The sequence below is a fragment of the Dermacentor silvarum genome, chromosome 1 (genome assembly GCF_013339745.2).
Source record: "Dermacentor silvarum isolate Dsil-2018 chromosome 1, BIME_Dsil_1.4, whole genome shotgun sequence".
NCBI lineage: Eukaryota > Metazoa > Arthropoda > Arachnida > Ixodida > Ixodidae > Dermacentor > Dermacentor silvarum.
Window position 1 is genome coordinate 18,406,649 of NC_051154.1, and position 21,120 is coordinate 18,427,768.

The window sequence follows — 21,120 nt, forward strand, 5'->3', positions numbered from 1 at the left end:
GCTGCTACTGCGTTGTGCAGAGGCTTCCACCTGCAGTTGGGTAAAGTTTAGTCGGACTGAAGTGTGGCCTCATGCAGCATGCCTTGGAGCTGGTTGGTATTGTGGAAAGAAGCCTGCAGTCTTCTGTGGGTACCAGGCCTCTTCTTCCAAGCGAGCTGGTGGGACACAGGGAGCACCAGTTACTTGAAAGTATGTATATCTCCATTGGTTTAGGTAAAAACCAAGTCCCACATGTGAGAGTAGAGAAGGTTTGACCTTAAACAGTGACCTTAAACGCTTCCTAGTTTCAGCTTATACTAACAAACAGTTTGAGTCTTGATGTCTAACGTATTTAGATGTATTTTTCTTCTTTAAACCTTTTCTTTACTTTGAGTGTATTGGTTGTAACTGCAATTTTTGTATTAGAATGTCACTGTATTCTACCCATTGTATCCAGCTGAATGTTGTTTTTTTTTATTACTTAGTTTGAAGTGACTGTTTCTGTGTTCCTTTTTCTTATGTATGCTCCCCCCTTATGTAATACTCCAACAGGGACCTTTAAAGGGTCAATAAATGATGATCAGTTGTAGTCAAACCCCAGAAGCAACATATTTAGTCTAACAGTATATAAAGCAAATGTTTTTTAATTGCCAAAGCTGCATTGCAACAGCACGGGAAAATGTCAGGTCTTCACAATAAATACATTTCTGAAGTTGCTTAGCTTCTATGGAAGTCTGCACCTCATGCAGACCATTCCATTGCCTCCATTGGAGGATTCAACACAGCCTTGCACCAAAGCACTTGTACATTACATTTGTCAGAATTCTTAATTGTTGTCGGGTGGTTTTCAAGAGTGGTTTTACTTTTTATTTTATTTTTGAGCATTTGTGCGCACATCCCAATGCCCATGTGCCTTGAATTAGCAAAGTGGGCCCATTTCCCACGTCACATTCCGACAAATTCTGGCAACCAAAATCCAACATGGCAGTGCAAAGTGTGCAAGAAAGAAGAAAAAGTGACAGCAGGTGGTAGTGCTGCTCTCTATATTCTTGAGGGTTTATATCTTTTCTACACAAAAATAAATCTGGCTGCCAGTTAGAGTTCCGAACTAAAAAGTGCTGCTTCATATATTGTGAATAAAACTTATTTGTAGGGGTGTGTGAATACCAAATAGTAGCTTTCGAGTCGGATGTTGAATCGGATATAAGAAATGTTTCACAGAATTTAATGCGTACAAATTTCAGGCAAGAAAATACGGTGCTGCAATGCTCGGGAGTCTACTAGCGTTGCATAACAAGAATGTAGCAAGCTATCAGTAACGAAGTTACATAGAAATCAAGATATACAGTACGGTCTACTCTTAATAAAGGCAGCTCTAAATTAGTATGCCAGCACTGATTACAGCTCAGTTCTATTATATGAAGGTCTGGACATCATTTGTTTTTTTTAAATAGAACTTGTGTTGAATAGAATCAGTTACTTTTTTTTCCCTCTGAAACTAATGAAAATAAGTGTGGTTCTATTCTACCGAATACCAATGGCGTTCTCAGTTTAATAGTGGACCTGTGTTTTGGAGCAATTTTTTATTTGTTTCATGGAAAGCTTTCCTTTCCAACTTTTCTCCAAAATACAGAAGGGCTACCCCAAATTTATAGATGGTGGGTTATCTTAAGGCCAATCTTTGCAACACACGAAAGGACTGCGCATCAGGCACTGTTCCCACCGTTTCATTATCAGGTTCAACATGATTAGTCACCGGTCAAAGATTCTAAAATCTGGAGGGTCACGGCAAGTTCACGCAACGCTTGCTCCCCCCGCTCTTCTCCTACCCCCATTCATCCATCGTCCGTGCACATCCATGCGACCGGCCATGACACTGCCGCGCCCTCTGTGTAAATCCAAAGCTAGTCCTGTCGCAATGGGTCTTAAGCAATCGTGGAATGCTTGCCGCTAATATGATCATGCAGGTGACTTATCAGTGATCAGTCTCGAGATCAGGCGTGCGGGTGATTGATAGCTGTTGAAGCGGTGTGAATTTTGTCGCCGTGTATGCAACACAATCTGTGGCCTGTCGGCGGTTTATCGGCCCGATCTTGCACATGCTTTCGCATTTTACAAAATACCATATACACCACTTATAACGTAACCGCTTATAGTGCAGGACCGGATATAGTGCGGTCTTTTCAGAGTCCTGTTAATTTTCCCATGGCACTCCATGTATACACGTATCGCTTATAGTGCAGTTGCGGGAAGCGAAATACCGGTTACAGTGCGGCTGCCTGGGAGTACAGAAGTCAGCGGAGACGGCGAACGCTCCCCTCAAACGGGCACCCCAAGGAGTGCTCGAGGAAGAAAGAGAGACGAAGTGGAGGAGAAGGGCACGTGGTGCAAATGAACAGCCAGTGAGGCTGAAAGCAGAATCTTGAGTGCTAGTCGTGAAATATCACGGTGCGCATAGCCAGTGAGGGCCGCGAAACTGCCAACGCCATCCAACGCTCGCTTCATGATAACGGCAGTAAACGAAACTTCTGGGAGCGGGCGGTGCCGGCACAGCACGGCGAAGGGCGCACGCGGAGACCGTGGAATGTGAGGGAGGAGGGTGGCAGGGAAGCAGACTGCGCCTCGGCAACTCCGCCGCTTCGGTGGCTCCCTCCGCCCTCCCTCGTAGCTCCCTTACTTTCGACTGTCACCGTGCGCGCCCGCCGCCGTGCAGGCGCCGCTGCTCCAGCCGGCGGGGCGCCAGCTCCCCGAAGTTTCGTTTTCTGCCGTTATCGGGAAGCGGGCGTTTGCCGGCGTGGGCAGTTTCGTTGGCCGGCGTGGGACAGCGCCGCTGCTTCCCTTTGCGCCGTAGCCGCAGCGTCCAAGGTCAGCACGTGACTAGAAAGTAGAGGAAGCATAAAGGAGAAAGAAGGGTTCGCTGCCATTTTCTACACGTGGCTACGGTAGCGTGGCTGAGACATCGGCATGTACACGCATGTTCCGGCGCAACGCAGAATCGGCGACCTTGCCATTTGAGAGAGGGTGAAATTTACGCCGCATTTTTTTTTTCTTCCTTTTTTATTTTGTTTTGTTCGCGCGCGGTATTGAGGGGTCTCTCCTAAGCTTTTACTCTATGGCGGTGCCGGAGCAATGCCGGTCGGAGGTGCCGCCGCGGGATTTGGTTCGAATTAACGAGATTCGACTGTAAATTGAATGCAAACGGTCTAACCGCATTCCTCGACTGTCGCATACTCGTGGCGGCTCAGTGCACATGTTTTGCATATGTGCGGGCCTTGAAAATTGTTGCTTTGGTTATAGTGCGGTACCGCTTATAGTGCAGATATTCGCGACTCCGGCGACTTACGTTATAAGCGGTCTACACTGTAATTTGCTATCGTAATAGCCGTAATATGATAATAATCGTAATAGCCAGAAATCCGTTATGGCACAGCTCAAGGGCATTTTAAAGAATGATTTCAAAACCAGTTTTTGAGACCTCATAAAGCTGGAAAAGCTGTGCATGAAAATATAAAACTACTTTGAATGATCCTCAACACAATTTGCTGCTGTGATTTCCATTTTAAGGTAGAACTTTATTGTCAAACCTTGTAGTTTAGGCAATTTATATGCGTGGTTTACTGTGAAAGATTTAGTGCTAGCCATACCATTTTGCCAGATGTCAAGTTTCAAAGCTCATGTGTGTACTTGTAGCAGCACTTGAGCCACAATGAAACTGTATGTTTACCTCAACGAACCATTTGGGTAGAGATTAGTCATGGCTCTGAGCATCTTTCTGTCCTGTTTAGTGCATGGAATATTGACTTTTTGTCTCTCCTAATTACTAAAACAGGCTGTACCTAGTAAGATTTTTATGCTATGATTTCATAGTTCCTGCATAATGATTATGGTGCAGGAGGCGAGTACATCTACGAGCAGGTGAATGAAGTGCACCACACATCATCAATTCAGACATACTTCCAGTGTGGGCCCCAGGAGACACGAGCTAACATGCTGGTGGAACTGCTATGCCAACTCATCACTGAACCTTGCTACAACATCCTGCGTACTCAAGAGCAGCTTGGTGGGGATTTTGATGTTGTTTGTTTCTAAATGAGATGGTGTGTACTTTTGAATCTGGAAGGCAGCTAGTAGCGATATGTATTTAAAAGGCTACCATTAAACAATCATATTCTGGAGAATTAAGTGGCTCAATTGCCTTAAATGATCTGCTGTTCCCAAAATGGTGTGTTTTAAAAAGTAGAAAAAGAAAAAGTATAGAAAGAAAAAGTTTAGAAAAAGTATTTAACAAAAAATGGCTGTCGTAGGATACGAGTTTTGAAAGAATACTTCCTCAGTCTAAACTGATTTAGTGTCTCTTTTAATCTGTTCCAGCCTGCATAACTTGCGTACACCTCAGAGTATGCACACCATTTTCCTGCAGGCTGGAACACATTAAAAGGGACACTAAATCAGTTTAGACTGAGAAAGTATTCTTTCAAAACTCACATTTTTGGTAATTTTGGGGTAATATATTGATTATTAGAAAAGAAAATGAAGGTCAAAGTTCAATTTTCAGAATTTTGTGCCAAAACCCTAGCACCAGCGTGTCAGTGTGACAGCACAAATTTCAAAGTACAGTGAACGACCAATTTTTTTCGGACATGCCTGATAATTTGGATGCCTTTGCAGCACCGTCACGTGCCCTGTAGAGCCCATGTATATATGAACGTCTGGATTTTCAGACGCTGAAACCCTTCGCTGTCGTGATTTTTTGGACTAGCCGTAACCATGGGTCCAAAATGGCATCAATCGAAGCCACTGCCGCCATTTTTTTTTAATTATATCACAGCCTCGAGCCAGCGCTCTGGCACACCGATAAGCTGGCAGGCTTAACCACCGTGGTCACTATAGCCATTTGTGCTTGGCCACATGGTGTTTGTGCTGTCGTGTGCTCTGCAATACTAGGTCTAGTTGCTTCAATGTTTGCTACCAAGCTTCCTGCTGTTTGGTGCCATGTTTTTCGTTGAAAGGATTCGCCGCTGTCAGCAATGGCACCGACTCCACCTTTGTCATCCTTGCCGATGGTGTGGAAAGTATGACAAGGGTCTAAGAAGCATTGCATAATGCCGGTTCCCAAAAGTCTGCTTCGCCACAATACAGCGGTGTTATGCAGTCAAGCATATACAATGTATATTGCTCAGGGTTCGTATACCTCCTTAAAAACCCTTGAATACGGAAAACAAATTTAAGAGCCCTTAAAACTCCTCAAAAATAAATGTGCTCCTTGAACTTTGAACATTCAAAGAAACAAACTCTGCGTAGGGGATATGCAGTCAACACTGTCTTTTGGGAAACAATCCTAGATATTTTCTTTTGAGAGTTGTGGATTCTTGGTGTCTCACAGGAGACCAACCACCGCGGGTTCGAGCTTAGCGAGCCACGTGGCCGCGTCAGCCATTGCCTCCAGCACCGCTTGCGCACGAGCTCAGAGGCCGTAAGGGGCTACTGAGCGACGCACGCAAAACACAGTAAAGCCCTGAGTTGACGGAAACCGTTTACTGAATCCGTCGGCACCAGCACTGCACAAACGCCCGCGCGGCGGGGAGCCAAAGGGGTCCCGCACCAAGGGCGAAAATGCAATAACAGGTGCCTATAGCATGTCGCGGCGAGAGCACAGGCTCAAGCTGGGACACGCCGCTAGGAAAAGTCCCGGCGGCTATGCTACTTGCGCTGGCGATAACCAATGGGCCAACTCGTGAGAGCTCGGGCAATATCCTTCAGCTTAGGCTTTCGGCAAGTGCGACTCGGCGTGGTACGACCTCGCGCGAGCGCTAGGCACCGCTCGTCGGCTTAGCATCAGGAAAAGGATCAGCACAAAGTACGCGCTCCCGCACAGGCAAAGGCACCGTGCGCGAGCTCCAGTCCTAGTAACAAAAGTGTCGGCGGACGAGAGGAAAGCATGTACGTACTGTGCGCTAGTCCCGGAGAAGAGAGCCACGCTCCGCTGCTAGCAGCCGACGCGGCTGCGTAGTGACGTCAGCCCGCCCTTACCGCAAACCACCGCGTGCGGAGTGCCACTGCTAGAACCGGTTGGGCGCGGACGAGGAAGAAAGGCGAAGGATGGCAGAATAGGTGAAGCCCGCGCAATGGCGCCGGCGCCTCCCTCAACCCCCACAGAGTGTTGCTAAATGATTGCAATGTGGCGTTTCCATAGCCACCAATGACAGGCTTGTTTAAATCACCGTTTCCATCATGGAGCTAGAGAAAGCTAGGTCAAGTGACCAAGCCATGCCACATTTTGTTGTTTTACTAGTTGGTTCACGCCGCAGCCATTTGGCTTTAGCACGACGACCATCTTAACTTTGCTGAAGTAAGGCTCTACTAACCATCATGCCAGAAGGCGATTGACATGATTACAATGGGAAAGTCAACTTAGAAAGGCGACCTGAAGAGCTTGAAGCAAGTGTCCAAGTCAGCAGCTGCTTAGCTGCAAAAAAATTGCTTCTAAGAAGAAATAGATTTCACTATTTTTCAGTCTATGTCTAAAAGTAAGATTTGTTTCCCCTTCTTAAATTTTGGCCTTTGGCATCCTTGAATTGTCCTTGAATTTTTAGTCAAATGTGATGTGCAAACCCTGATTGCATTGAAGCATACCAGGAGTTGTAAGGGGCCACTGTCAAGAGTCATATTAAACTTGTGTGCACCCGCCATCTCCTGTCGCAGTCTGAGCACCGAGACGCCTATTATTGTACTGGCTGGGCTTCAGAGCTATTTCGGACATGGCTGTCGAGATTTGAGCCCTTGAGGGCACTTAAAGGACTCAGCGACTTATCTTTTTCAGTTACTACTGGCAGCAAAGTTTTCTGCGGATGGCTTTTAATGCCATGTAATTAGAGATTTAACCTACTGCTATATACTTGCTCAAGTCATTTAGTTCCAGGTTCAGACGTTTGACTGTTCAAGTTTATTTACTTGTCCCTGCAGTTTTAACTGTTGTCTGGTCTCGCAGTGAAATTGTCATATTTAAGCTCATCCACTGTTGTAAAACAATGCCCAGATTGTAAGCTGGCATATTATACTAAATTTTGGGTATTAGAAGCTGTGTCCATGAAGCATCAATAAATTGGTATGTCTTGCTTAAATTCTTGTTGACCTCTTTTCCCAAGGCTACTTGGTTGCAAGTGGACCGCGTCGATCAAATGGTGTTCAAGGCATCCGTATCATTGTCCAGTCAGACAGGCCACCTCTCTTTTTGGATAGCCGTATAGAGGCCTTTCTTGTGTACATTGAGGTAGGTGAATGATTTTTTTGGCAATGCACTGGTGATGTTCAGCTGTGGTCAAACACGTGTCTGGAGCCACCATTTCGACAAGGTTCTTTGCTAGGGCCCGGACAAAGACAAGTGCCCTTGTCGAAATATTGGCTCCAGATACATTCCTGATTCAACCACCGTTCATCCCTTCAAATTTCCATCTTCCTGTGTATCTTTGTAAATATGGTTTCTGTGATATGCGCATATTTTTGCTTTTTGCATTTTCTTGTTAATGTGTGAGTGCAGTTTCGACAGCGCGGCATTGGCAAGTGTGCCATATGTGTATTTCACATAATGCCTTCTCAGTGAGAAAGCAGTTTCTGCTACAGCATTGTACTGGCAACAGCATTCCAAATGTTTGTATCTGCGCCGATGAGCTGGCAATCATGCTGGGTTTTCTTGGGCCAGGGGGCGTATTTCCATTTTGTCAAGCTGTGCCGCCTTTGCCTGACGCTTGTGTACATTTGGGAGTTGGGAGAGAAAAATCTGGAGACTGTGCCTAAGTACGAAAGAGGTCACACTTTGCTCCGTTTGTCCCTAGCTGATGACAATGTGCGCTATGCGAGAACAAGCACTCCCGTCCAAACAGGATCACAGTGGTTGATACAGAGTCCGTAATGGCGAAGCATACAATAGAACAAATTCGCAGTAACCTGTCCTTATTCATTTGTCTGCAGCCACTAAGATGCGGTGTCTACCTAAGCTCCCACTCGGCTACGTCAAGAACTACTACTGTAGCAGTGTAAACGGGAATCTGCATTATTAATATCAAACGGGAAATGATGTAATAATGCAGATTATTAATAAATAAATAGGAAAAAAAAAAAGTCAGACGCACGATTTGAACTACAGACGAGCCCATTGTCACGAGCCCATTGCTGTGACCGCTACGCCACGAAATATGAGCCAACAGAGAGCTTATTCCAGAGTATTTATCTGCAATCGCATAGTGCAGCTTGGCTCGAGATGAACGCAGCAAAGCATGTCCTCCTCTGTACTACCTAGGCACAGTCCCCAGATTTTATTTCTCTTGCAACTCGCGCATGCGCACAAGGATCAGGCAAACACAGCGTATCTCTCGCGTGCCTGCGCCCTTGCCTAAACGGAATACACGGTCCAGGGGAGCACCCTCACTGGGACACAAACCCAGCAAAGAGGCGGCTTCACTGTTGGTGGCACTCTTGGTGGCGGTGAACAGAGACAAGGACCGATGTGCAGTTAAAGTATGCAAGTTTTATTATTATTATCACATTTATTATTATATTATCATTATTTCTTTTTGGTCTGATCTGGTCTACAACTGTTGATCTTTTCAAGGGCAATGGCCACAGGCATCATTATCATTAGATTTGATCAGAAAATTCGGACATGCAACATGGATATCCCCTAGTAGAGTGTCAGGATTAATGGTTAATTAGATATCGTTCAGTGCGTACAAATTTCACACATTGTGTTCAAGTATAAGCATTGACCTTGAGAACCTTCATCATCACAAAATTTTGCTCTAGGTTTGCCACATTACATTTGTTCAAGAATTTATTAAAGACAAGGTTATTTATATGGACCTTTTCATTGCGCTAGGAGGAAAGAGTGCGCGGTGAGCTTTTCCTCCTCTATGGCTTGTGTAAGCCGGCGCTGTGCTGCTTGAAGGGGTTGCCGTCACATGCTGCAGAATGATTTCGAGGTGTTCTAGCTACAGGATGCACACAGGATCTTGAAACCGTTGAATACCCTTGAAATTGAAAAGTATGTTACTAAGGCCCTGGAAGTATGGAATTCTTTTTTTCCCTTGAAAACGCTTGAATTCTTTGAGTAATAGTCTCAGATCAATCTTTGTATTTCGCTAAAAAAAGGAAAAAGAAAAACACTGGCTGAACGCCGCAATAAGGCCTCGCAGGGTCATGCCGCATACTTGGTCCATGCACTATATAGAACAAACAGATCTATAACACAGGATCTATCACTGCCTCTGACGCTCACTCAGGCGGCAGCCAGTCGCCAGACCATTCAGAACACTCCCCGCAGAGGTGTCTGTGTAAGCAGGTGTTTGGTATGTTGCAACATTATGGACCCGAACCCATGGGGGTTTGATCCTTCCGCTTCTAGCTATGTGTGGCTTAGTCATGTCTGGGGAAAAGGGAATCCTGGGAGTTCAGCCAATGCTGGATGTTTGGACCTTCATGGACCCTCAGCGGAGGCAACACACTTCTTTGGCCTCTGCTTCACGTAGACGGCACCACGGACTGTCCCACCGATATGAAATCCGTAGTTGCCTTTTTCTGTCCTCCTCCCCAATCGTCGTCTTCCTCTCACTCTTTCAATGATTCCCGTCTTCCCCGACTTCCCTTTCCCCCCCCCCCCCCCCCTTCTGGTGTACTAGGCAGCGAGGGTTAACTGTGTGTACTATATCCTGTCTTGGATATATATACAGTCGAATCTCGATAATTCGAACTCGAAGGGGCCTGGAATTTTGTTTGAAGTAAAAGAAGTTCGAATTAAAGAAAGGACGTATTTTTGAAGTATTCGAGCACCATAGCACGATGCACGAACGGTGTGAATCGTGAAATATCGCGGCGCGCAACCGCCCACGCAGGCCACCGCTCGGTTCCCGATAGCAGCAGCAAACGAAACTTCAGGGAGCAGACAGTGCCGGATGGCGGCAGGCGCGCGTGCGCGGAGACCGTAGAAGGTGAGGGAGGAGGGCACCAGGGAAACGAATTTGGCCTCGACAACTCCGCCGCTTCGATGGCAGTGGCTTCGGTGGCTCCCCTCGCCCTCTCTCTCTGCTCCCTCGCAGCTCTCTCCCCTTCGGCTGTCTCGGTGCGCGCCCGGTGCCGCCGGTACAGCCGGCCAGCGCAAATTAGCCCGCTTCCTGAAGTTTCGTTTTCTGCCGTTATCGGGAAGCGAGCATTTGCCGGCGTGGGTGCAGGTGCCGCCGTTCCAGCCGGCCCGGCGCGAGCTTAACCATCTCCCTGAAGTTTCGTTGTCTGTCGTTATCGGGAAGCGAGCGTTTGCCGGCATGGGCAGTTCCGTTGGCCGGACTGGGCCTCCGCTGCTGCATTAAGGGGGCTCTGCTAAGCTTTTGTTCTATGGCGGTGTCGGAGCAATGCCGGTCGGAGGCGCCGCCGCGTTATTTGGCGCTCTGCTGAGAGCATTGTCGGTCCGCGGTTTGTTCGAATTAACCGTCGCAAATGCTTTTGCGTTCGAATTATCGAGCGTTTTCACTTATTGAAATACACATAACTTTGACGGGACCACAGCGTCAGTTTTAATAAACCGGCAGTTCAAATTAAGCGTCTTCGAATTAACGAGATTTGACTGTACAAGGTTATAGTGGCGGTGCATAGCTGGCATCTGCACGTATCCTCCAAACCTTGTAGCGTGCCCTTGTTAGGCTTGGTGGTAGGTGGCTACCACCGCTGCCGACATATTGAAAGCATATTATAGCAGAAGGCATTCCCCCCCCCCCCCCCAGATCGGCCTCTGAAAAGAGGTCACACCGAAGTACCTTTCGAATTAACATTCCGAGTAAACCCAGGCATATTCGTACGTTACCATGTCTTGCATAGTGAAGGAACCACCCTAATGCAAAAGCTCTCTCCTTTCTGGTGTGGGGACGCTCGATTCTCATGCGTCCCCTGATGTTTTTCCCGCATGGCTCTCGCATCTCCTGTAATATGGCTTGCCTGCGTAGCTGGGCACCACCAGTGGTGTTGGTGTTTGTTTGCCCCCATGCTGGACACCAACGCCTAACCATACGCTGTCAGGATATGGGGGGATGCCACCGGCCCTCTGCCTCGACACACCAACCCCCGCGGTTGGCGCATGCCTGCGCATCAACCGCGGTCCGGTACAAGCTCGAGGAAACAATAGACGACAACCACGTGTACACTCGGAAAGCATTTATTACGACTGCAACTAACTCTTCGAGCAGGCCAGCTAGCTATAGTTGACATCGCTGAGGGTTCCCTCGAAGAGAACAATACAGTAGGTAAAGAAGGGCTTCCGACTTACCAACTGGGGAATACGGGGGGGGGGGGGGGGGGGGGGGGGGGCACGGCGTTTGCCGCGGCAAGAACGCGGCTGACTAACCACGTGCGGGAATACGGGAGCGGCGGCGGAGACTTCCGCCGTCGCCGCTTGCTGGGGACCCAAGAGACTCAGGCGATGTCCGCGGGATCTCACGTGACCCACCCGGTGGCGTTGCTAGCGCTTGCGATTCCCGTGCGCCGCCCGCGAAAGGAAAGTTTCCCCTCTCCCAACTCTCCCTGGCGCGCATGCGTCTGCCGCGACGTTCGCTGCGCGTGCGGCGGTCGTGGGACCCGAGGGTTCCCACAGCCTAACCAGAGAAATTTTCTCTGAGATGCAAGCGTCACCTATCAGTAAAGTCGGGAGATATGCGCGACGATGGCATATGGCCTCTGAGATGGGAAGGTTGCAGAGGCTATGGTAGACAGCTTGTACTTCTTGTCTGTTTCGCTGCAGATCGGCGGACATGGGAAGTAAAAATACAACGCGCTAGCTTCTATTACAGCTTGTACTTCTTGTCTGTTTCGCTGCAGATCGGCGGACATGGGAAGTAAAAATACAAAGCGCTAGCTTCCATTACGCTGCCTCTTGCACTTTCCGGACGCACACACACATAGAATCACTTAGGTGCCCTATGTTTGCGAAATTCAAAGCGTATTGGAATAGCGTCCCGCACATAAACTACGCTATAACGCTATACTAAAGCTCTCTTTCTGCAAAGTTCGTTTGCGGAATGCTGTTACGCTAACGTTAAACTAAAGCTCTATCAATGCGTGTCTCGCGAACAAGGGGTACATGCAGCAGTGGTCGCACCGAGGAAATGTCCATGCACTCTTGTCCATAACCCGCGTGTTGACTATGTATCTGGGTTACAACAGTGACGTCCGTTGGTCACTGCCGTATCGCGCCCACTGCAGAACTGTGCATACGCACATCGGCCCATCGCGTGCATCCATGACATCCCTGACTGAAGAAGACGACAACCAGATGTGTCTGGAATAAACCCTGTTTTACTTGTAGTCCAGGCATGTGTTGTGTACTGGACAATACTTCAGTGGTAGTGAGGATGGAATACTACTCCAGCATAACCTTCTGATGAAGACGGACGACACCAAAGCATGCCATCTCGCGCACCAGTTTTTGATGGAACAGCGGGAAGCTGGGGTACGTACCGCATATGACTGGAAGCCTACTTCGAAGGACATGAAGTAATGGATCCCGCGAGGCAGCCGCGCCTTGCTGATATCTTCGCTGAGCGACAGCATCGTGCGTGTACTGTAAGGATGTCTTCCTACTACCTCGGTCAACAGCTTAAGCTACGACGATGTGAAATGTTTAGAAGATCAGTACAACCCACAGGCTAACGAAATTACGCGTTTTTAATGCGGAAGCAAAAGGAAGGGGAGAGCGTCCAAGACTTCATAGCCAAACTCGGGAGTCTTGCCAAAAGCTGCAACTTAGGCAGCATGATGTACCGTATGTTACGAGACCGCATCGTTTGCGGTATCCAAAACGACGATGCACGGCGTTCCTTGTTGACGCGTAACAAGCTGACTTTGGGAGAGGCTGAAGAGTTCGCCAGGGCTTCTGAGAAGGTGCAAGAAGACGTCCGAGACATGCACGAGAATGGCATGGGAAACGGAAGCGGCACCGTTAATGTCCTGCATCCGCAGCGGCGCTGGAAGCCACGGACACCAATCAGCCACTTGGAAAGCAGTCGCCCTCTGTGCGATCGTTGCAACGTGCCACATGACACCGTGTGCCGACATCGAAGCACCAAATGCCGTCAGTGCGGCCGGAAAGGACACCTGGCTAGGGTGTGCCACAGGGGCCGTTTCCGAATGTCAGGTGCATACGCCATGGAGGAAGATGAAAGCCAGAGCGAAGAATGTGTGCTTGCCCTGGTAGCACACAGCACGACTGACAGAGCCATGTCGCGGCCTCTCTAACAAGCTTTGACGTGGGGAAGTCGGATACCCAAGATTGTATACAAGAAACACTGCAGGTGGTGGCCAACTCTGGAAAAAACTTCCCTGCGGCTATCGTGTTTTGTTGGCCCCTGCCCGTCGTCGGCAAATTAACTGTGGACGTTTAGTCCAGGGAGACAACCGTGAGCAGCACGTTAGTGGTCGTGGACTGTCGAGGCCAACTTCTGTGCAGTCAGCATACCAGAGAGGAAGTTTGCAAGGACGGTGTGTCTCTCTTGGATGCCAAAACTGCTACGAGTGTAAATTACGTTCAACAGGACGTGGAGGTGATAACGCTACTTGACGAATTTTTGCAGCTGTTTGACAACAATCTGGGTTGCTGTAAAGGGCCGTCCGTGAAGCAGTACATCAAGGAAGGTGCTCGGCCTCGTTTTTGCATAGCATGAACCGTGCCCTTATGCAATGCATGCACAAGTCTCAGCAGAGATTGATCACCTGGTACACGAAGGAATACTTTCCCAGATCAGCGTCTCTGAATGGGCGACACCGGTAGTTCCCGTGGCAAAAAAGAACGGCAACATAAGGCTCTGCGGGGACGTCATGTTAACGGTGAACCCAGCAACTTACTTAGAACAGTATCCTTTGCTGAAAGCCGACGATATCTTCACAGCGCTAGTAGTAGGTGAAGTTTTTAGTATGCTGGATCTATGCAACGCATACAACCAACTTTCTCTAGATGCTGAAGCTAAATAGATAGCAGTGCTGAACACTCTTAAGGGCCTGTACTGCTATAATCGCCTCGCCTTTGGAGTCGCTTCAGCACCAGCTCTGTTCCAAAGGTGCATGGCATCTGTTCTGCAGGGCCTTCCAGGGGTGAAAGTCTGCCTAGATGATATTATCGTCGCGGAAAAGAAGCACAATATGTCTGTACTGCGACAAGTGTTCCAGCGACTGCATGACAAGGGCCTGAAGCTGAACAAAGCCAAATGCAGGTTCTGAGAAAAGCAAGTGACATTTCTGGGGCACCGAATCGATGAAAAAGGCCTGCATCCTTTGCAAGACACCCTCGGTGCCATACTAGGCGCACTGGCACCAACGTCGGTGAGCCCGTTGAAATCTTTTCTTGGTTTGATCACGTATTACCCTAAATTCTGGCCTAACCTCTCAACTATGCTAGCACCACTGTATGCCCTGTTGGTGAAGGAAGTTGCCTGGAAATTGGGACGGGCGCAATAAAGCGCATTTCAAGAAGCGAAGAATGCTATGAAAACGTGAACTTTCCATTCATTATGACCCACATAAGCCACTTAGGCTTGAATGTGACGCGTCATTGTACAGTTTGGGTGCAGTGCTGCCTTATCGCATCAACGGTAAAGATTACCCGATAGGTTTCCAATCGAGAACATTGATGGCAGCAGAGAGAAACTACTCACAGTTGGAAAAGGAAGGGCTTGCCTTAGTTTTTGGTGTGACCAAGTTTCATGATTATCTTTTTGGCAACCGTTTCACACTGGTAACCGATCGCAAGCCTTTGAACGGGTTTTTTCACCAGGATAAGCCCATTCCGCAAATGGCCGCAGCGAGGATCCAGTGCTGGGCATTACTCTTGTCAGTGTATCAGTATGAATTGGAGTATTGGTAAGGACAGCTAAACACTAATGCCGATGCCTTGAGCTGCTTACCTCTGCCTAGTCAAGAAAGCGCAGGAGAAAATACTTCCGTCGAATATGTGCTGCACGCACAAGCATTGAACAAGTTTTCTCTGTATCCCCAGAAGCTAGCAGCCAACACTGCCGAAGACAGACTGCTTCGTCAGGTAAAAACGTGGATCCTGCATGGCTGGCCGAGAGAATGGAGTGCAGAACAACAGTTTTCCAAACTTTTTGAACTCGTAGGCAAAAACAGACAATGAATGATGGATTAGTTTATTGGGGGCACCGCATTATTTTGCCCAAGAGGGTGCGTTCCTTCATGTTGCAAGAGTTGCACGAAACCCATCCAGGCATGACAGCAATGAAGAGCCTCACTCGCACGGTATTATGGTACCCTGGACTGGATCACAATATAGAAAGTCTGGTAAAAAGTTGCCCGCAATGTGTGCAGTGCTTGCCACTACCTGCGGCTCAGGTCCCTTCAAGTTGGCCGGAAACCAACAAGCGCTGATCTCAGCTACATGTTGACTTTGCTGGTCCGGTGGAAGACCATATGATCCTTGTCTTGGTGGACGCAGGGACGAAAGGGATAGAGGCGGTGCCGCTCAAAACTGCGACGGCTGATACCACAGTGAAAGTGCTTCGGAGTATTGTCGCCCGTTTCGGCCTGCCTCATACGGTCGTGTCCGATAATGGACCCCAATTTACCAGCACGGTTACAAAGATATTCTTCCGAGATAACCATGTGCATCACATAACAACTGCTCCTTATTATCCACAGTCGAACGGGGCAGCTGAGGGTGCGGTGCACACCGTCAAAGAAGCACTAAAGAAAAATAAAGCAGGGTCGCTGCAGTGTCGACTCACTAAATTCTTGCTTCGCTACAGGATAACGCCGACGAAGGACGGCAAATCGCCTGCAGAGATCTTGTTGGGCACCCAACCAAGGACCAGACTAAGTGCTCACTTTCCAGAGCAAGAGGCATAAGTGTTCCAGTCAAGAGTCAGGTTTTGTCACCACCTGCCCGATTGTTTCCTCCCGGAACACGAGTCTCGTCGCGACAGTACAACCACATTAGACAAGGATGGCTGCCTGGCACAGTGACTGCTGCCAGTGGTAGACGCTTGATCACGGTCGATACGGAAGGCGGAGAACAGCGACGACATGTGGATCAAGTGTGACAACACCCAAATTCAGCTCAAAACAGGCGACTGCAAGGTGACAGCTCTGTGAGGTGGTCTTACCCCACTCAGTGCAACAGCATCTGAGCGCCTGGTGCCAGGCTGCAATACCAGACAGCCTGTAGTGGCACCCGTGGCCTGCGGCCACCCGGCTCCCCGAGCTGCGACTCTCAGAGTGAAAGAGGTAGAAGGTGCTGTTTACATCAGAAACTCTGACCACCCACAAAGCTTCCATACTCGCTCGCTTCAGGCTTGCCAATGCTTCGCGGGCACTAGGCCTTGCTCTCCCAGGATGCAGACCATGTGGCTCTCATACCGACGAATGTTATTAAAAACACTTGTAAAAAAGCTTAGCATGTTGAAAAGTTGAAACACGCTACAGCAACCATTGCTCAAGAAAGCACTCTGCCAACGCTAGCAATCAAAATCAACACTACGCCTATGCTTCGGTTCAAACAAAAGTTGCCTCGAACTGAGCAAAACTGTCCAAACTATCGTCTGATGCCCCAAGAGCCCCACGTTGGGCAGCCAGATGTGGGGTCTCCAAGCGTACCCTTTGGACAAAGGGACACCAACGGCTAGCGAGTGCGCGAAATATCCACGTAGCTAGCAGACAGGCTACCTACGTGGATTTTGTGCCCAAGTAACCCTTTTGTGCTCAAGTAACCCCGCTGTTAGGGGGCATTATCATCGCAACACTCGTGCCCTCTCTTGTACTACTCTGCAACTACACCGACCACAGGCGGCGCCCAACTACACGGGGAAGTCAGACTACAGGCGACGTGAGCCATGCGGGGAAAACAATATCGGGGGACGCGTGAAAGTCGAGTGTCCCCAGAACCTTTGACGCAAAACTAAACTTCCTGGCTCTTATAAAAACAACAACAATTAAGGCAAATAAACCATTGAATATACTCAAAGTGTTGTCTCATAAGCGCTGGGGTTCCGACTGAACGTGCCTCTTACGTATTCACCGGTCTGTTGTGCGTAGCCTATGGCTCAGCCAGACAACACAGTCTTGCATTCAACGACTTGATCCAGTACATAATCTTGAACTGCGACTGGTAAGTGGTGCATACACAACATCACCTATCCAAAGTTTATACATTGACTGTAATGAGCCTCCCTTACAGCAGCGTAGAGTGTTGTTCACTTTTTCCTGCGTACTCAGAATTCAGTCATCACCATAACACATATGCTGCAACATCATCACACAATGCAACTCACGCTTACACTATACAATTAAACCGAACATGATTAGGTTGCTTGTCTTACGATGTGAGGAATACTGTCGTGATTATGACATTCCTGATGCAGTTCTCCAGGTTGCTAAAAAGCCACAACGATTGCCTCCATTGTACGACTTTACACAGTTATGTGTAAAGTCATTTAAATTGACACATTTAAAGAAAAGGGACACCCCACAAGAGCACATAATGCAAGATTTCTGTGCTCTTCAGGACATACATAAAAATTACAAAGAATTTTACACAGATGGTTCTAAAACACAGGAACACGTGGGTGTGGCGGCTGTAATGAAATTATGCTGTTTGGACTGTAGTTCAAAAAATTGTCACTGACAAACATAAAAGTAGTCATACACACTGATTCGTTAAGTGCACTAAAGGCTCTACATCTGAAATCCGAGTGTGAACCCCTGCTAGGGGATATTTTAAACATGGTGGCTTCTAACAAATACGGGAGTTCAATTTGCTTCTGCTGGGTCCCAAGCCATGTTGGCATACCGGGTAATGAAGCGGCAGATAGATTCGCATCTATGGCAGCGTACAAAGGCATAACTAACACAACACTTCCATTCAAACATAGTATCCCAGTGATTCAGAAGGCCTGGACTTTGAAGTAGTCCTGTGCCAACTATGCATTGGGCACACACACTTCACACAAAATTTTTTTACTTAGAAAAGAAAACCCAATAATGTGCGACAAGTGCCAAGAACCGCTAACAGTGATGCACATTTTACTGACATGCACACATATTGAAACACAGAGAAGCACAGAGACGGAAACTTTTGTACAAATTATATCACCTACACATAACTTTACACCCCGTTTTAATTTTAGGAGATGATCCACTGGTACCACTGTCTGACTTGCTAAAATTTTTAGATGGAGCAGGCTTTTTTAAATGAACTGTAGAAAGATGCAGCTTTTTCTGCTTTTACACTTGCTTGTTTTTCGAACGCCCTGTAGCTGGCGCAGCATAGCCTAAGTCGCTTTTGTGCCAATAGACCCTATTTATCTAACCAACTCTCACTGTATGGTATGCTGTTATTACTAACCAAAACTATTTCATTCGCGGGTGGGAACCATGTCCAGCAAACAAGGTATTTGCGCAGTGTATCTACGGATAACAATTTGAACGCTTGTCGAAGTAAAGAGCACAACTTATTCCACAGCAGAACGGTACCTATGCTGTTAGGATCGTCATATGTTTCATAACTAACCCTTGCTGCTAAACCACTGCTTAGAATTACAGTGTGAATGCTGCAGTAAGGTCACATTCATGAAACAAATTTTCAGAAATACACAACTGATCTCCGAGAGTGATTGTAGGCTCCAACATGCGCGCACACATCGCGCCGGGTGCTCCATCTGCCTCAATGTGAGCAGAAACTCTGGTCATGCCGACTTAAATCACTCCAGTAAGTCTCACAGGACTGTTTCCCACATAGAAAGCACCATGTCATGCTAAATAGACCGTGCGAGCGTGAGAAAAACCACCAGAAACTTCAGCCGAGCGTATAGCATGGCATAAAACACAGAGCGCTCGCCCAAACCAGCATGCCAACTGCCAATAAATGGCGCCACTGCCTATGCAATATGACAGCACCCATGAAAAAAATGTTTATACCGTAAGTGCTTTTTCGTAGTGTTTATTTTTAACCGTCACTGAAGTTGTGTTGTGCAGTGCTTGGGCATTGCCGTATAGCTTACGTGTGCATATGTCGCCTGTATTCTTGCTTTTGTTGATGTAAATGCACCATAATTTCTACAGAATTACATTCAAGAAATGAGTGACACAGAGTTTGAGTCCAACAAGACTGCCTTAGCAGCCCGACGCCTTGAAAAACCCAAGAAACTAGCTCAATTGGCAAGCAAATACTGGATGGAGATTTTGTCTCAACAATACAACTTTGATCGAGGTGAGTGGAATTCATTTGAATGGAATTTGCTGCTTTTCATGTGGTACACTCTCATGTGCGACATCAGCTTGGGGACTCCATTGCCTAATGGCATGCATACTTACTACATGAAGGCTTCGTGATGTTGACCTGCCCTTCTTGAGTTTTTAGAACCTCAAGAGTTTGCAAGTTTGTACAAAATGTATGGAATATTCTAGAATGCTATTAAATATACAATTAAGTGGAGTCGCCTTGGGAACCACACTTACATTGCATTGCTCCTGGAGTTGCCTGCTAGTCAACAGTGTGTACACGTGCGTGTGCGATGTTAGTGTCTTGTGAAGGCGTTTCCGTGGTTCTGGCCCGCTAATAATAGCTTGCTGGCCCTTTTGACGATGAATTGCAGCATTGGGCCTTTGGCTGCTGTGTCTGCACTGTAATAAATTCAGTGATTGCTTGTGCCCTGTGTGGTTGGTCACAGGCTGCAATGGCCACAGAGTTTTGTTGCCACACAGCACTTTCATCATATCAGGAAAGTCATTTTCATGTCATTCTCAAGATATTAGTGGTCACTGTGGTGCATTAATGCATGCAATTCTTTAGCAGCATTGACGCAAAATGTGGCATTTTGCTGGAAGTGCCGTTAGCAGCATAAGGGGGCACTAGGTAAGTAAGTGGTGGATCATAATGCGCGCACACATCATATTAATCCTGTGAGGGTAATTTTTTTTTTTTTTTTGCCAAATGTGACCTCTTAGGGTTGAATTTCTTTATTGGAGATATAAAATCTTCAGGCTGACCTATTTTGAAAAAAAATTTACCACAAATTTTTTAGTGACCATAAAGTGACTAAGAAATATTTTCCGTAGGTAAACATGCATTGTTTATTCTGGAATACAGATGGGCTTGCATAAATTCTTATAGTGAGAATAACGTAGTAGATGCACTAAAATAGATATATTCCGATTTGGTACTTGGGTAGTAGTTCGCATCGGAGGAATCGCCACTCGACTCACTTGCAATAGAGAAACCAGCGTGCACTCTCATAGCATAATCAAACGGTGTATGTGAGCGCAAGCAAGAAAACTGAATGGTTGCGTGCCCGTCAGAAAGACCAAACGAATCAGAAACTTGTAATTCTTTGTGCCATCGCCAACGAGGGTCAAACATGTTTTACAGTCTCGAGAAAAACGCAGGCATGGCAACATCGTTTGAATACTGCGGCATTGTTTGTATATACCAGCGCCCACCTGTTAACATACGTCCTTGCACCCCTGTGAGCAGTAAACGAGCGAGCAGCTAGCAGTGAGCCTTCGTCAGTTTTTACGAGCGCAACGAACGGAAACAGCCTGTGAGACGAAAACGAAACGAACTGTCGTGCACCCAAACATGTGCTGATGCTCGAGCGATCGCTGAAACGCCAGCGTAAAGAAGCCGTGGAATAAAAACCAAGAGACTACGGAGTGAAAAAAGAAATTCCTTGTTTCAGACAGGGTGGCAGCACTTGCTGGGCAACAAAGAGTTGAAACATTGGCGCTTTGTTCAAGCATACGGCGCTGTAAATATACGGTATTGATCATTTGGTACTTGTTCCCGGTGCCATATATTTACATCTTTGACCCTCAGAGTGGGCTGGCGTGATGAAAGCCCTTATGTGCTCGGAAAGCACGAAGGAAGTGTGCAAAAAATTTTTTTAATGTGTGGCGGAGTGCTAAGTCCCTGGGTTTACCTGATGTTTTGTGCTTTTTTCACTTACAATAAGAATGTTTTCCGCTTTTGCAACGTTCGATTTGAGGAGAATATATTCAGTTCACTGCTGTTATGGCACGTACACACTAGCGGCAAAACGCGCGCGGCGCGCCGCCGGCGGCAAAACGCAGCAGCGGCAGGGCGGCCACACCAACTGGCGGCGCGCC

The 21,120-nt window shown here is 47.5% G+C and overlaps 1 protein-coding gene across 1 annotated transcript in view; it reads left to right on the top strand.

Moving 5' to 3' along the window:
* Nucleotides 1–21,120, top strand: part of LOC119457502 (insulin-degrading enzyme-like) — a 157,329-nt gene that overhangs the window by 118,983 nt on the left and 17,226 nt on the right. The window contains exons 21-24 of the mRNA XM_037719091.2: nucleotides 78–189; nucleotides 3,872–4,039; nucleotides 7,125–7,249; nucleotides 19,078–19,225. Coding sequence (XP_037575019.1) covers nucleotides 78–189; nucleotides 3,872–4,039; nucleotides 7,125–7,249; nucleotides 19,078–19,225 — 553 coding nt within the window. The remainder of the gene's footprint in view (nucleotides 1–77; nucleotides 190–3,871; nucleotides 4,040–7,124; nucleotides 7,250–19,077; nucleotides 19,226–21,120) is intronic.